Source organism: Rhyacophila brunnea, unplaced genomic scaffold (genome assembly GCF_057557595.1).
Source record: "Rhyacophila brunnea isolate RB1 unplaced genomic scaffold, BYU_Rbru_1.0 scaffold_12, whole genome shotgun sequence".
In the NCBI taxonomy this organism is placed as follows: domain Eukaryota; kingdom Metazoa; phylum Arthropoda; class Insecta; order Trichoptera; family Rhyacophilidae; genus Rhyacophila; species Rhyacophila brunnea.
In genome coordinates this window covers 13004037-13017592 of record NW_028232774.1, presented here as the reverse complement: position 1 = coordinate 13017592, position 13556 = coordinate 13004037, and the positions used below count along the sequence as shown (strand labels likewise).

Genomic DNA, 13556 nt, shown 5'->3' with positions numbered 1-13556 from the left:
ATTGAATAAACTTTTACTAAAATCTTAAAAACTCTTAATAAATCTACACAGATAATTTGTATTTAATTAATTAAGAAAATATTATTTATTTATTGCAAAAAACAATGCTACGGTGACATTAAATTAAGTAGGTATGTAGTGCTTATCCACAAATACAGTTAAAATTATTTCCATGACAACGTTGGGTTAAACAAATCTCCCAGGTCTTGATTTCATATTCGGTATATTTCATTAGCACTAACCATTGCTTTTCAAAGCATTTAATACTCTACTTCTATTACCTACCTAACACGCAATGAAATTCGACATCAAGTAGATTGAGAAATGTGGGCCATAAATCATTATAAACGCACATGTAGAATCAATTGACATTTCGTTGGGACTTTTTAAAAGCGAGTTCTGAATACTAATACTAATACGGCATTTAAAATACTATATTATTTGTTTCTCTATACATATATTGTTACATTCGCCATTCGACCAATAAATTAAAGCTTTGATCGTGATTCCTTTTAAATAATTTTGCACGTATAACGAGGAAGCTTTTGAAAAACGATGAGCTTTTTCAGCTCATGCACAACAACACTGTTGTAAAACGGGGGAATTGTTTAAAACTTTTAAAATAATATTTTAGATGAATTTCAACACTTCTTAAGGGGGGACATGCTCAGCGTAGGTTAAAATGGAGCTTTTGTTCTATTTTCAAAGCATGATCCTGGAAATACCTTAAACGTTGTAGATAATCTATTTATATAATTTTGAAGCCTTATTATCATTTAAATTTATTTTAAACATTTGATGACTGCATAAAGTATTTTTATTACATAAAAAAGTATTCTTTTAAACCTCTCGCTCTAATGTTTTAGAATATAATCATATTTCAGTACATAAATGTGCAGCGGTGTTAAGATTTTTTTACAATTACTAATTTTTAAACGCATTTATAAAACCATCAGTATAATTTATATCGACATTATTATAGTGAAATATTTACGATAAAAAATTATATTGATAATCTCTGTGATCCCAAATTTGACAAGAATTGGGCATTTTATTATTCAAAAAATGGGCAAGATTAACACATTTGAAGATAATTCTAAAGATACTGATTATAAGCTATGTCTTTGACCATTCAAGTGTGATAAACATCCTACGAATAATGATTGCTTTATAATAATTATTGACCTATGTTTTTTTTTGAAATACGCCATTTCTTTTGGCATTCCCCAGTGGTTAAGCTACAACATACGGCCGTAGCCATAAATTGACAAACTATAATTAAAGCAGGGAGTAAAATGATGTTAACGCGCGTGTTTGAACAATTACCGTTAAAAAAATCGGTTAGGTTTAGAATATATCAGAACACGATGCCAATGCATTTTTTTAAAATACTTTTAGCCATCGTTAAGTAGAATTGATTTAATTTTCAGTTAATCCTGTTTTGTATGAAAAGTTATTTCGGAAGAAATCCGTAAAAACTAAAACTATTAATGGTTGCTAAGTGGGTCATAGCAACTAAATTATTAATATTAATATATACGTGCGTTACTATGGAAATCAATATGACATTTCAGTATTATTTCTATCAAATACAATTTTTTTGATCGTTTAAGCGTTAAGTTTGTATGATCCAACAGAAAATTTAAAAGCATTGTAAGTATATAAAAGTTCTTTTTATCTTGTAATTATTCATTGATGAATTTTGTACACAATACAGCTGGTAGTAGAAGCGTGTATAATTTTTCTGTGAGAAATACCAATTCATGAATCTGTCAATATTCTCAATGATTTTTGAAGGTCTAAAGTAGGTACCTATTTACAATTTTTGATTTAAAACAGCTGTTGTGAATTTCACGCACGTTATATTATAAATATCTGCTAGCCAAATTCGGACATTGATATTGATGATGTCAAACAATCATGGCTGCCATGGACGTCATTAATTTCTCGATATTTTTATTTTGATTCAGGGCCGAATTAAGGGTGATTGATGAATGGAACCCTCCAGAAAATCTGTTTACTATTAATTTCGTTGGGCCCTTTTATTATATTGAAATGTGTCTAAAGAATCTACGATTATTTTTTTTCTGTTTTTAACAGAAAATTTACTACACGTGATACTATTGTTCATTTTTAAAGTACAGAGAATTAAGTAAATATAAAATATAGCTAAACTAATTATATACTGGTTAACGAAATGTTTATTAAATTAACATGCAATGATTATTTAACGTAAAGGTAAGTCGTTTTACAGTGGCACCATGGGTACGGCAAATGCGGCTTGCAGTTGTAGTGGTATTGTTTGCTAGCATTGAAACGGGCATTGTCGCAAGCAATTCAATACGCGCGCGAATCGCCTATGGTGCCACTGTAGAATGATTTACCTATACCTACCTATGTTATGTTAGATGCTAATTTCGATATTATGTACATTATAATATTATAATGGACTGATTAAGTATTAACAATCTCCAGCAGAATTTATATTTCCGGTATTTTAGATAAACACTAGAAATATTTGCCAAAAGTCTTATTATTAATTATTAATTATATATATTATTAATAATTTACAAACTAAAACAATTCACATGTACTGGTGGTTGTGTAAAAATTAAATTTATTATGCACCAGATTTCAGAATATAGCATTCGTTATTGAGCATATTTCAAATTATTTGAAACACTCTATTTAAAAAGATATTTTTGAGCAGGAAGCACATCAGTCGTAATCCGATGGATGCGGATTCGAGTCCCGTTTGGTATCAATATTTAAAAAAAAATATAAGTATGCCATATACTTCTGAGGAGTTCGAAATTATATAACATAATATTTTTTTCGTTAAGACGATACATCAGTGAAACGGCAAATAATGTTCAACTATAGGCGCGACGAAATTTTGGACTCGCTGGCATTCGGAGAGAGAACGTCGAGCTGGGAACACGTCAATTTGTTTCGTGATGGCGACGGGAGTATTAGTTCTTAAATCGTGTAAAGATGACTAAAAACGTTACCCATTTACTTGAAAAAGAAAACATGTCAATGAATATATTATTATTGTTACTAATAGGACAATAAATAGAACATTAAATGGACGCATGTTGGATTTATATGACAAATTATATTTCGTTCGGCATGCGTCATTTGCACCCGCGACCCGCAATCCCTGCATCGCCTAGCCACGATCTTTTTAGAGCATGCCTCAATTGAGGTATAGCCTTAATGGTGTTAACTGACTAATTAAACTATGTGAAATAAGTACTTCATATAGTTTTAACGCCCGTGAGTAGCTTACTTGTCGTCTGATGAGTCCCATGTCCAATGTTCGAATCCCGAGTCTGGCAAATACATTCGTGGGTATTCTGCGAAAAAGCACTAAGTCAAAAATTTTCTGTTTTGACTTAATGATGAGGTAATCTTATTAAGAGTACGCTCTATAGTCTACAAAAACACACACAGTCATATCTATAAAACTGGCGAAGATAATTTATGTTATAAGTCAAAAAGACATACATCTATTCAGAGAAAAAGCACTAAATGGATAAATATATATAAAAAAAGTTAAGACCGTCCAAACTTTCAAACTCGATTATCTCAAAACTAGTATTTTTGACTTAATGCTTATTCGCAGAATACCCACGAATATTGTTTTTCAATTTATGTTTGGAGTCAGAGTATGGACCTAATATGTTGAGCAAGTGGCTAATATCCTTTTGTTGTAAAAACAAGAATATGTTAATCATGGCTCCCACATCCTGAAGCGGGCGCCCAGGCTAGGATCTTTGACGGCCCCCCTACCTATCGCTAAAGATAAAGGCAGTGTGACGCTCTACAGTAGCGTTTTCCAAATGGTGTACGCGGTAAAATTAATGTGTATATTTAGTGTTTTTTGTATCTATTAATACATTCATTTGAATTGTGGAGTTGTCGAGCATCGATACACAACTAAAAATTGTATTGTACAAGTACATAATTTAAAATAATAACATCATTGAATGAAAATACGACTTTTTTATTATGAGAGCAAATTTATGATTTCACTTATCTGGTCGAGTCGCCACGCCGGGCCCCTCCTGAGTCCAGGCTCCCAGGCTATAGCCCTGTCACCCCCCCCTTGCGGGGGCCATGATGTTAATACAAACTTCCACTCTGTGGAGGCCCATATTATCGTATTAAGATTGGACATGGTCAAAAGAAAAGAATAATATTGTGTTTTATTTTAATCAATAAATATGTAGGTGACATACGTACGTATAGGTATGTTTGATAATCTCTAAAATCTAACAATATTAAAAACTTATCGTATTATAAGACACTCGTAATTTGTGCAACAGCCTTTTTTGGGCCCTCGCCTCCCTCCAAAAACTAACCTTATTCCACTCTATCCATCACTTTTTTTCTTCATCCGGGATTCCGATCGCCTGCGCACCCTGGGCCATGCCATCCAACCAACTAAACTTGAGTTATGCCGGCTTCGTATAAACAAATCATACTATAAAAGTCAATCCTATGATTCCATAATTTAAAGTTCTGGGATTTCGGACTCAAGATGATGATAGATATTTAATACAATTGTAGCTGCAGAATAATAGCGATCAGATATCTATTGTTTAATATATCAAATTACTCTGCAGTAATATATTCCCAGCGAATCAATTTCCAGCAAACAACTCTTAGCTAGATCAGCAAGTTGTTTGGCGATATTAGATACGGTATATTATTACATCATATCACAGCACATTATATCATTACGGTATATTAGCCGAATAATCATTTTTCATGGTATCATATTTTATTTGGTATTATATTTCACAAACTACTCGATTTAAAACGCTGACTCTATAATTAGTCCAATATGATGATGTATCAGAATTTTATGTTAATGTATTACTTTTTATTGTATAAATAACGAAGAATAATTTATCTAAATGTCACTCGAATCCAAGTACCTAGCTCGTAACTATCATTGTACAATATACTATTGTACCGATATGCTGCTAATAAATCTCACACTGCTACATCGTAGACTTCATTATCATCATCCTCAACCTACACATTGAATACCACAGTAGTGAAACAACACAATATTATAAAAAAAACTTATTCTATTTTAACACGATATGTATCTATTTACTTCATTCTTAGTAGAAAAAGTTGGTAAGTATAAATAATATAATATTACTTACCTAAACAAATATAGCAAATTATCAAAAGAAGCCATAAACATAAGGACACACGTTTCCTTAACATAATTTCGTATTATTGGTTATAATAGTAGCTTATATATTAGAGCTATTTATTAAAAATAATAATAATATGTTTGGTGTGATCTCCTGAATACGTCACTCTTATTTGAGCAGTTTTGAATTATTTTCTCAATCTTCATACGCGGCTTTGATTAATTTGAAGTGATTTGTAGGCAATTTTAGAAGCCGCAAACCGAGCTGGCTCTCCAAGATAATAATCGTTATTGTCAATTTAGACAAGTGCAGCTGATTGTGACAAATTGGTGGACACATTTTCCTCCAATCTTGCCTTTGGCCCAACTTCACGACTAGCACATACCTCCGTCATACCTAAAACAACTGAATGTCGAAATATCATGTCCTATTTCGTTTTATAAAACTAATTTGACAACCAAGAAACCTATACTTCTGTAAAGTCAACTCAGTGACGTCCCTAGATAAAATGCCGCCCCATTTTTTATACAGTATTTTTATCATTCTTTATATATAATAATATCTAAGAAATGTGTTGTATGGATAAATAATGTATCATACATTACTAACAAAATATCAGACTGTAATTAAGGACGTCGAAGGGAAACGGAAGTAAACTAGATATCGCGAACCCAACAAAAAAGGGAGCGGATTTTTTTAATTGAAAGATATTTTCATTATTACTAAGTTTAGGTAGCTGTTTCTATATATTCCAAATGATTCTTCTCGATTTGCCGCCCTTAGAGTAATTGCCGCCCCCAAGCCACGCTCAATCTGCCCACCCCCACTGGACGTCACTGAGTTAACTTCAGACAATACGCTAAAGCGTTTGCTAGGCGAAATTCATTGTTTTTCGGTGTTACAATCAGTACGGAGGTAGACCATTATTCGGTTAATTGCAATGACATTAGTTAATTGTATATAAACACTTGCACGAGTAAAATATGGCCGAACATATTTATATAGGTGGCAGGAGAGCACTGAGATCGCAAGCGGTAATCTGTACGAATAAAAAATACACACTATGGACTTATATAATATATTTGAGATACGGCGTTTATTTGTAGGATGTGATGTTCAAATTGAACATATCATAATATAAAACACATAAATACCAGAACAAAGAGCAACGATTAAAGAAACTAAATAAGTAAGAACACGAAATCATAATACATCTATATTTTGTTAATATTATTATTAATAACCATGCCCTTGCTTTTTCGTACAAGGGGGTTGTTAGTGATTTTAAACAAACATAGATATATTGTGTCCTCACCGGGATCGAACCCAGAGCTTCCGGATGGAAGGCCTGCGAATAACACACTGCACCACGAGAGCCGCCAATATATCTAAATTGTTACAATACCCATATTATGAAATACCAATAAAACGGAAAAAATTCTGAATGGTTTAAAGTTTTAAAGATTGGTAAGTACTTGTAAGTATCTATCAGTATTATCAACTATTTATTAAGAATTAATGTTAAATTCTCTAATTAAATCTAATGGTAATACAAATGAACTCTGCATTATTTTCAAATAGGAGTGTATGAGTGTACGTGTTTTTTTAATTTGTACAAATTGCCGCACGGGGAAATGCTAGTTGATGAAAATTCTACCATCTGTAATGGGTACACATGTTTTCGGCCATATTGTACTCGTACAACTCCTGTAACCAAGAACCAACCGCACGCATGTTGAATGCATTAAAAGCTGACGAGCTCGCGTATCGTCTGGGCCCGCCTTAACCGTTTAAAGTGTGAATTGTGTTAAAAAAAACTAAAGGTCATTCAAATATTTGATGAGTGGATTTTTTGCATACGTATATGTAACAGAGAAAAGAATTTACGAGTGATGTTTTAATATCTGTTTTAAACGACGAAAAGACATTATAACAATTGCTCTTCCGGCACATTAAATTGATACGTATGCTGTACTATAGTATTAAATAATATAGGATTTATTAATTTGTCTTCTATCGTTTTATTGCTTTTCGTGCTTGTATAGGAAGGGAAATTATAATGCAAATTTATTTACTATAGTAACCCAGGTTTAATCCATTTTATTTCCTTGACATGAAATTAATGCCGGCTTAAATATTAAACTCGTATACTGAATACATGGCCCCCACAAGGGGGGGGGGGCTGACAGGGCTCTAGCCTAGGGGGCCGGGCTCAAGGAGGGCCCGGCGTGACGAGTCGACCAGATAAATGAGATTAACACACATCTTAAATTTGCTCTAATAGTAAAAAAAAGTTACTGTTTTAAAAGGTAAAAGTGTTAAAAGGGTAAAGGGGTGTAAAAGTAAAAGGGTTTAAAGGTAAAAAAATAAAAAAATAAACGGCACTATTTTACTTCGGAGTTATTATTATTTTAAAATATAAATGGTTGTTGTATCGTGTTGAGTGATACTCAACAACTCCATAATTAGATGTGTTAAAAATCGCCAAAATACACTGAATTGTATTTGACCTCGAACACCATTTGAAAAACAACACTGCAGAGCGTCGGACTGCCTTTAACCATAGCGACAGACAGAGGGGCCGCCCAAGATCCTGGCCTGGGGGCCCGCTTCAAGATGTGGGGGCCATAACTGAATAATATGTTCCTTGTGAAAACATTTCTATACAGCGTTGAGAACATACCATTATTCTTGTCAGATTTAGTATTTTTCAAAGGCTTGCAAAAGACGAATCTGGCATGTGGCGTTAAACCTGACGTATTTTCGTGCGACTACCTTCAAATGAATTTAATTACACAGTGCTGCCAACTGTTATTGACAAAAATATGCCAGGCGGGGAGAAAATAAATAATAAAATAAGCTAGTTGGCAGAAAAATCGCGAGAATAAAATATATTGAAGGAGAATTAATTGTAGTGAAACTAATAAATACCCGTAACATAAACCGGTACGAAATGTAGTTTTTATTTAAATATCGTATGTTACAATATTAATTTATTGGTTAAAATATATTGTTGATTTTCAAGCAAATTTGTATAACATTCTATCTTTTTATTAGAAGTTCTATGCTGTTAGTGATATCGAAAAATGCTAGATTTAACGCCATATGCCCAATGCGTATTTTACAAGGTAGACGCCAGTCCAAAAACGCTGGATCTTGTTGTAGAAGTTGCAACACTGGAAGTACCTACATATAATATATTTTATCTGTGTATTTTCGGTATATTTTACTAAGAAAAAGCTTACGACATTAAAAAAGTTCTTACCTTTTCATGCGTTTTTTTTTTAAATTTTAATCTTCGATTATTTTTGAATTTATTTCTTCGGCTTCATACCAGATATTTTCTCGAAGACTTAAAAACTTTTTGCTTGCCAACAAGCGATAGCGAAGTTTAGAATTTTTTCCACCAACGTTTACCCGACATTGTCGTGACGTGAGTTGTCAACTGTTATTTTTCTGTCCACATCCATTACGCTTGCAAATTAACCTTAGATTCTCTTACAATCTTGTATTGAGACTGCCCCAGGAGCAAGCTCCTAATACCTTGGTTAGCGTGCACTTTAGTAGTATGTGCAGGGCTCGAAATGGACCGGAACGCACCGGAGCGCCGTTCCGGTTCATAAAATCCACAAACTTATCGCTCCGTCTTGTGGAAATATTAATTTGACTGTCTGAGCTAGATATTCCATACAATAAAAAAATAAAACACTTATTTTTATAAATCACATTTACAATTAATGTAGTATAGTATAATATAGTTGATATTTTCATAAAATTATCGAGCGCTCCGGTTCGTAAAATTTTCCATTTCGAGCGCTGAGTATGTGTGATTCCTATTCTGATTTAATCTATAATGGTCAAGCCTTGGTGAAAAGAGACCTTTCTTATCGTAAGATACCGCGAGCTTTTTGAAAGCTAAGAAAATTTCCTTCGCAATGGTCGACCGATCCAACTTGCGTACATAATACTTAATGCATTTAGGGGACCTGAGACAGCAACACTCGTTCTATACAGGTGATTTTCATGTAATGATGATTTAATATATTTGGCGCGTTTGGGAAATCAGATCAGAGTGTATTTTTGGCGTGTGACATGTAGCACATAATTTATTTTTTCACACGAAAAAAACTCACTCGATTCGATTCGAACCACCGATTGTTCGGTTATCAGCCGAACGCACTACCTTTACGCCACAGTATGATACTGCAATCGTGACGATTATACAGTATACCATGGTTTCCCAAACTATGGGTCGCGACCCACCAGTGGGTCGCGAGCGAATATTGAGTGGGCCCTCGCCACCGTATACATGAATTTAAAAAAATAGGAAGTGATAAATTTGATATTTCATTCATGAAACACTTGAAACTTTTATTATTGAAAACCAAGTGCAGCCTAAGATGAACGTACTGTCTGAAATTTCCAGTCATTTATCACTGTTAATAAATAACTTTGACGACTATTGGGGAAGAGATGAAAAAGTTTGATTAGTTGCGTTGGATTTGTAACCCATTTCAAGATGACTTACCAACTAGTATGTCAACAAAAGCAACTGAAGAACTCATTGATTTATCAGAAGATACGTCACTGAAAAATAGTTTCAATCGTAAACAATTAACGAAATTCTGGCTCTCAGTTGCTAATAAATTTTCCTTGCCTGTTCGATGAAGCTATAAAAATCCTCCTCCTCTTTACTACCTAATATCTATGTGAGGTCGGATTTTCGGCTATGGTTAACATTAAAACTAAATACCGAAATAAATTGGATATATCAAACTCACTGCGATTAAAAGTAACTAAAGTTGAAGTTGATGCTAACTAAAACTGTAATGAAGAAAGATAAGAAACAAATACATCCTTCCCATTGAAATAACTTTGTAAAAAAAAAACTTGCAGGTGTAGGTATTTAAGTAATATTTTTTTTTTATTTAAGTTGTGTTTCTTATTTCAACAGTCTTTCATTCATATTGGTAACACTTATAAAAAATATTTTTTTTGTTTCAATTAGAACAAATAAGACAGCATTAACTAGTTCCACGACTCGCTACTAGGGAATCTGAGCATTACCAATTATATTTATGCCCTCTTTTCTCTAAGACATCTAAGAGGTGGGTCCCAAGATTGGAAATTTTTGTTACATGGGTCGGAGCCCAGTCAACTTTGGGAACCACTGCAGTATACTATTATAGTTTAGAATTGTTCCGTTGCCTAGGCAGCGAATTTATTATTGTCGGCCATTTGCAATTCCTTACGTAAACAAACTATTAAAAGTCAGAGTGACAGTTGGTACTTTAAAAATAAAAGCAACGAGAAACCATTATATAATTTATTAATATAAGTTAAAGTGTATAGAAATAAACCAACGGCGTTCCAATAAGGGGTCCTTTTTCTTGAGTGTGTAATTTAACAAGATAATTAAGAGCTAGCCAAAGAATCTAGTTTATCACAAGTTTTGTTTTTGTTTTGTTACGCCAAAGAAGTATAACCTCTAACGCGCGTACATAAGTACAGACACTGATTTTTTTATAATAGATAATTATTTGCTATTTATAGTCAGCAAGTCGACGATTGTTTCAATTAAAATCTAAAATCTTAAAATAGCTAGTATGTTAGTTATTTAATTAGTATTTACAATCAGTGGTTACTATTCTTAGAAACAATAACAATAAATTCATTGAATGAACGAGGTTGTTGTCTTGGTGTCGACTGTACTATTGAAACCAATTATTAGTGCTATTTTAAAGTCTTATCATCACGGTAGTTATAGATACCTTTTCATATTTCTAAATAATTGACAAAATATGTATATATCATCCAATGTCATTTAGAATGAACATACATAATTTGAAAACAACTCATGCATATAGGTACATGCATATAGAAAATACTCCATTAAAAAAATACGACACCCGAACACCCGACCGAACTTGAACTTAACTTTTACTAGTTAAATATTTGAAAAAAATCGGTGTGTGTACTTATGTACGCGCGTTAGAAGTTATACTTCTTTGGCGTAACAAAACAAAAACAAAACTTGTGATAAACTAGATTCTTTGAGTAGCTCTTAATTTTATTATTTTGTTAAATTACACACTCAAGAAAAAAGACCGCTTATTGGGACGTCATTGGTTTATTTCTATACAATTTAACTTATATTACTAAATTATATAATGGTTTCTCGTTGTTTTTATTTTTAAAGTACCAACTTTCAATCTGACGTTTAATCGTTTGTTTACGTAAGGAATTGCAAATGGCCGATAATAATTAATTCGCTGCCTAGGTAACGGAACAATTCTAAACTATAATATTATACTGTATAATCGTCACGATTGCAGTATCATACTGTGGCGTAAAGGTAGTGCGTTCGGCTGATAACCGAACAATCGTTGGTTCGAATCCAATCGAGTGCGTTTTTTTCGTGTGAAAAAATAAATTATGTGTTACATGTCACACGCCAAAAATACACTCTGATCTGATTTCCCAAACGCGCCAAAAGAAGTATAACTTCAAAAATATTTGAGTGTAAGCGAAATAATGTAATAAAACATTTGACACTAAAAATTGTATGGAATGACATTTTGAGTTTAAGTAGAATCAAAATGTCGGCAAAAAACGGCAGTTTGCCTAGATATTTTACTGGATTACTATTTTATAGCAGTGTTTACTTTGTTCTTAAAATTAAAAAAAAAACTGCGAGGAAACCACCTTTCTCAACCATCCCATTAATTTGTATTGTAGGGCGAACTTTGAAAACCACTGTTGTAAGGGTTTTATTATTTTTGTACAACACCAATAATCAAATAAGTTTCCTAAACGTGTGATAATGTTGCCATTCTGACTATATTGTTGAATGTATTTAATTACTATGATTGTTACTGAATTTATGTCTTCAGAATATTTTATTTTATTTCAGGACTGAGTTTAGAAGAAGGAAGACCATCTTGGAAAAGGGGCTGATGAGATTATCTGTTGTGGCCATCATTTTAGTCGTCTGCTGTACCACTGCAGGGGGACGTAAGTATATACATATAACCTATCTCAGGGATGGCGAACCTTTTTATGTACACGCGCCAAAATTTCCCAAATATTATTTTTTGACTGTCTGACGTGCCGAATAGTTTTTCGAGTAGTTCGAGCGGGAAAAAAATGAAAAAATAGTAATAAGAATTATATTAAAAAAGGTAAAAAATTATTAACAATTGAGTTCTTGAATATGATTACAGTTATAATACCTACTTAGTTTGGTTCTTTACGCACAAATTGACGTCAAAATTTCTCGGATCAGATGAGGCATCCTCTCGCTACAGTGGTATCAAGCATTGTAACATGATTGTAAATCGATCAAAATCGGAGGTTCGCGACACGGCTTACCCCGCCGCCTGATGAGGTCAGTGCTCTAATATTATTATGTTTGACGCATAAAGCCTAAGAACCCATCTATGTAATTTAAATTAATTATATTGCTTATTCTTCAAGAATCAAGAGTATCAGTTGCCTGTTATTTTTTATACAATGCGATTTGTCATTTATGCATGAATTTCGTCGTTTTCGTTTGCGCATCGATTGATAAATATTATTGGTAAAAATATTATTAAAAACGAAGAAAATACGCAATTTTAATATTATATAGTATATATTTCTTCTTCTTCTTCTTCCACGGCACTACATCTCGGCGTGGGATTTGGCCTCCTCCACAACCGCTCTCCACTCACTCCGGTCTCTCGCCACACTTCTCCAGTTAGCGGGTCTTCCTATATGAAGCCAGTCTACTTCTACGGCGTCAGCCCATCTCCTTCTTGGACGGCCTCTGGGTCTCTTCCGTTGGGGTAGCCACTTCGTCATGATCCTTGGCGCTCTAACTTCAGGCATTCTCTGCACATGTCCCGCCCATCGTAGTCTTTGGGACTTACAGTATCTTATGATTGTTTGCTGTTCAATCAGCATAGTATATATTTAGGTATTTGTAAAACTTTTGTAAAAAAAATATCTTTTAAATTATAAATCTATTTTTTTTTCTCTTCAACACAAAACATTCGCGTGCCATAGGTTCGCCATCCCTGACCTATCTGGTTTATCTTGTCCACGTGTCTTGTCGGGAGATCGTACGTCCCTGAAACAGTAGGTCGTAGTTAGAATACGTTGTCTGGCAAATTAAAACATTGTTTCTATAAAATTTGTGTTTGAGACGTCATAGCAAGGACCTAATAAAGGGAGCGAATCAATGTCCACGTAAAATGAAAGCCCGTATTATGTAATTGTTCGCAGTTTCAATGACTGTCTAATTTTAGTTTTAGAATGGGTACACATTTATTGTTTAATACGGATCTGTTTTTTATTCGTTTAAAGCAGGGGGGGGTGGAAAACTTTTTGGATGGAGGG

General features: G+C 33.4%; 1 protein-coding gene across 2 annotated transcripts in view; it reads left to right on the top strand.

Annotated features, from left to right (window-relative positions):
• The window catches only part of LOC147077788 (uncharacterized), a 66779-nt gene that overhangs the window by 16360 nt on the left and 36863 nt on the right, over positions 1 to 13556 (top strand). For both annotated transcript variants that reach the window (XM_085960824.1, XM_085960823.1), the window contains exon 2: positions 12091 to 12191. In XM_085960824.1, coding sequence (XP_085816950.1) covers positions 12091 to 12191 — 101 coding nt within the window. The remainder of the gene's footprint in view (positions 1 to 12090; positions 12192 to 13556) is intronic.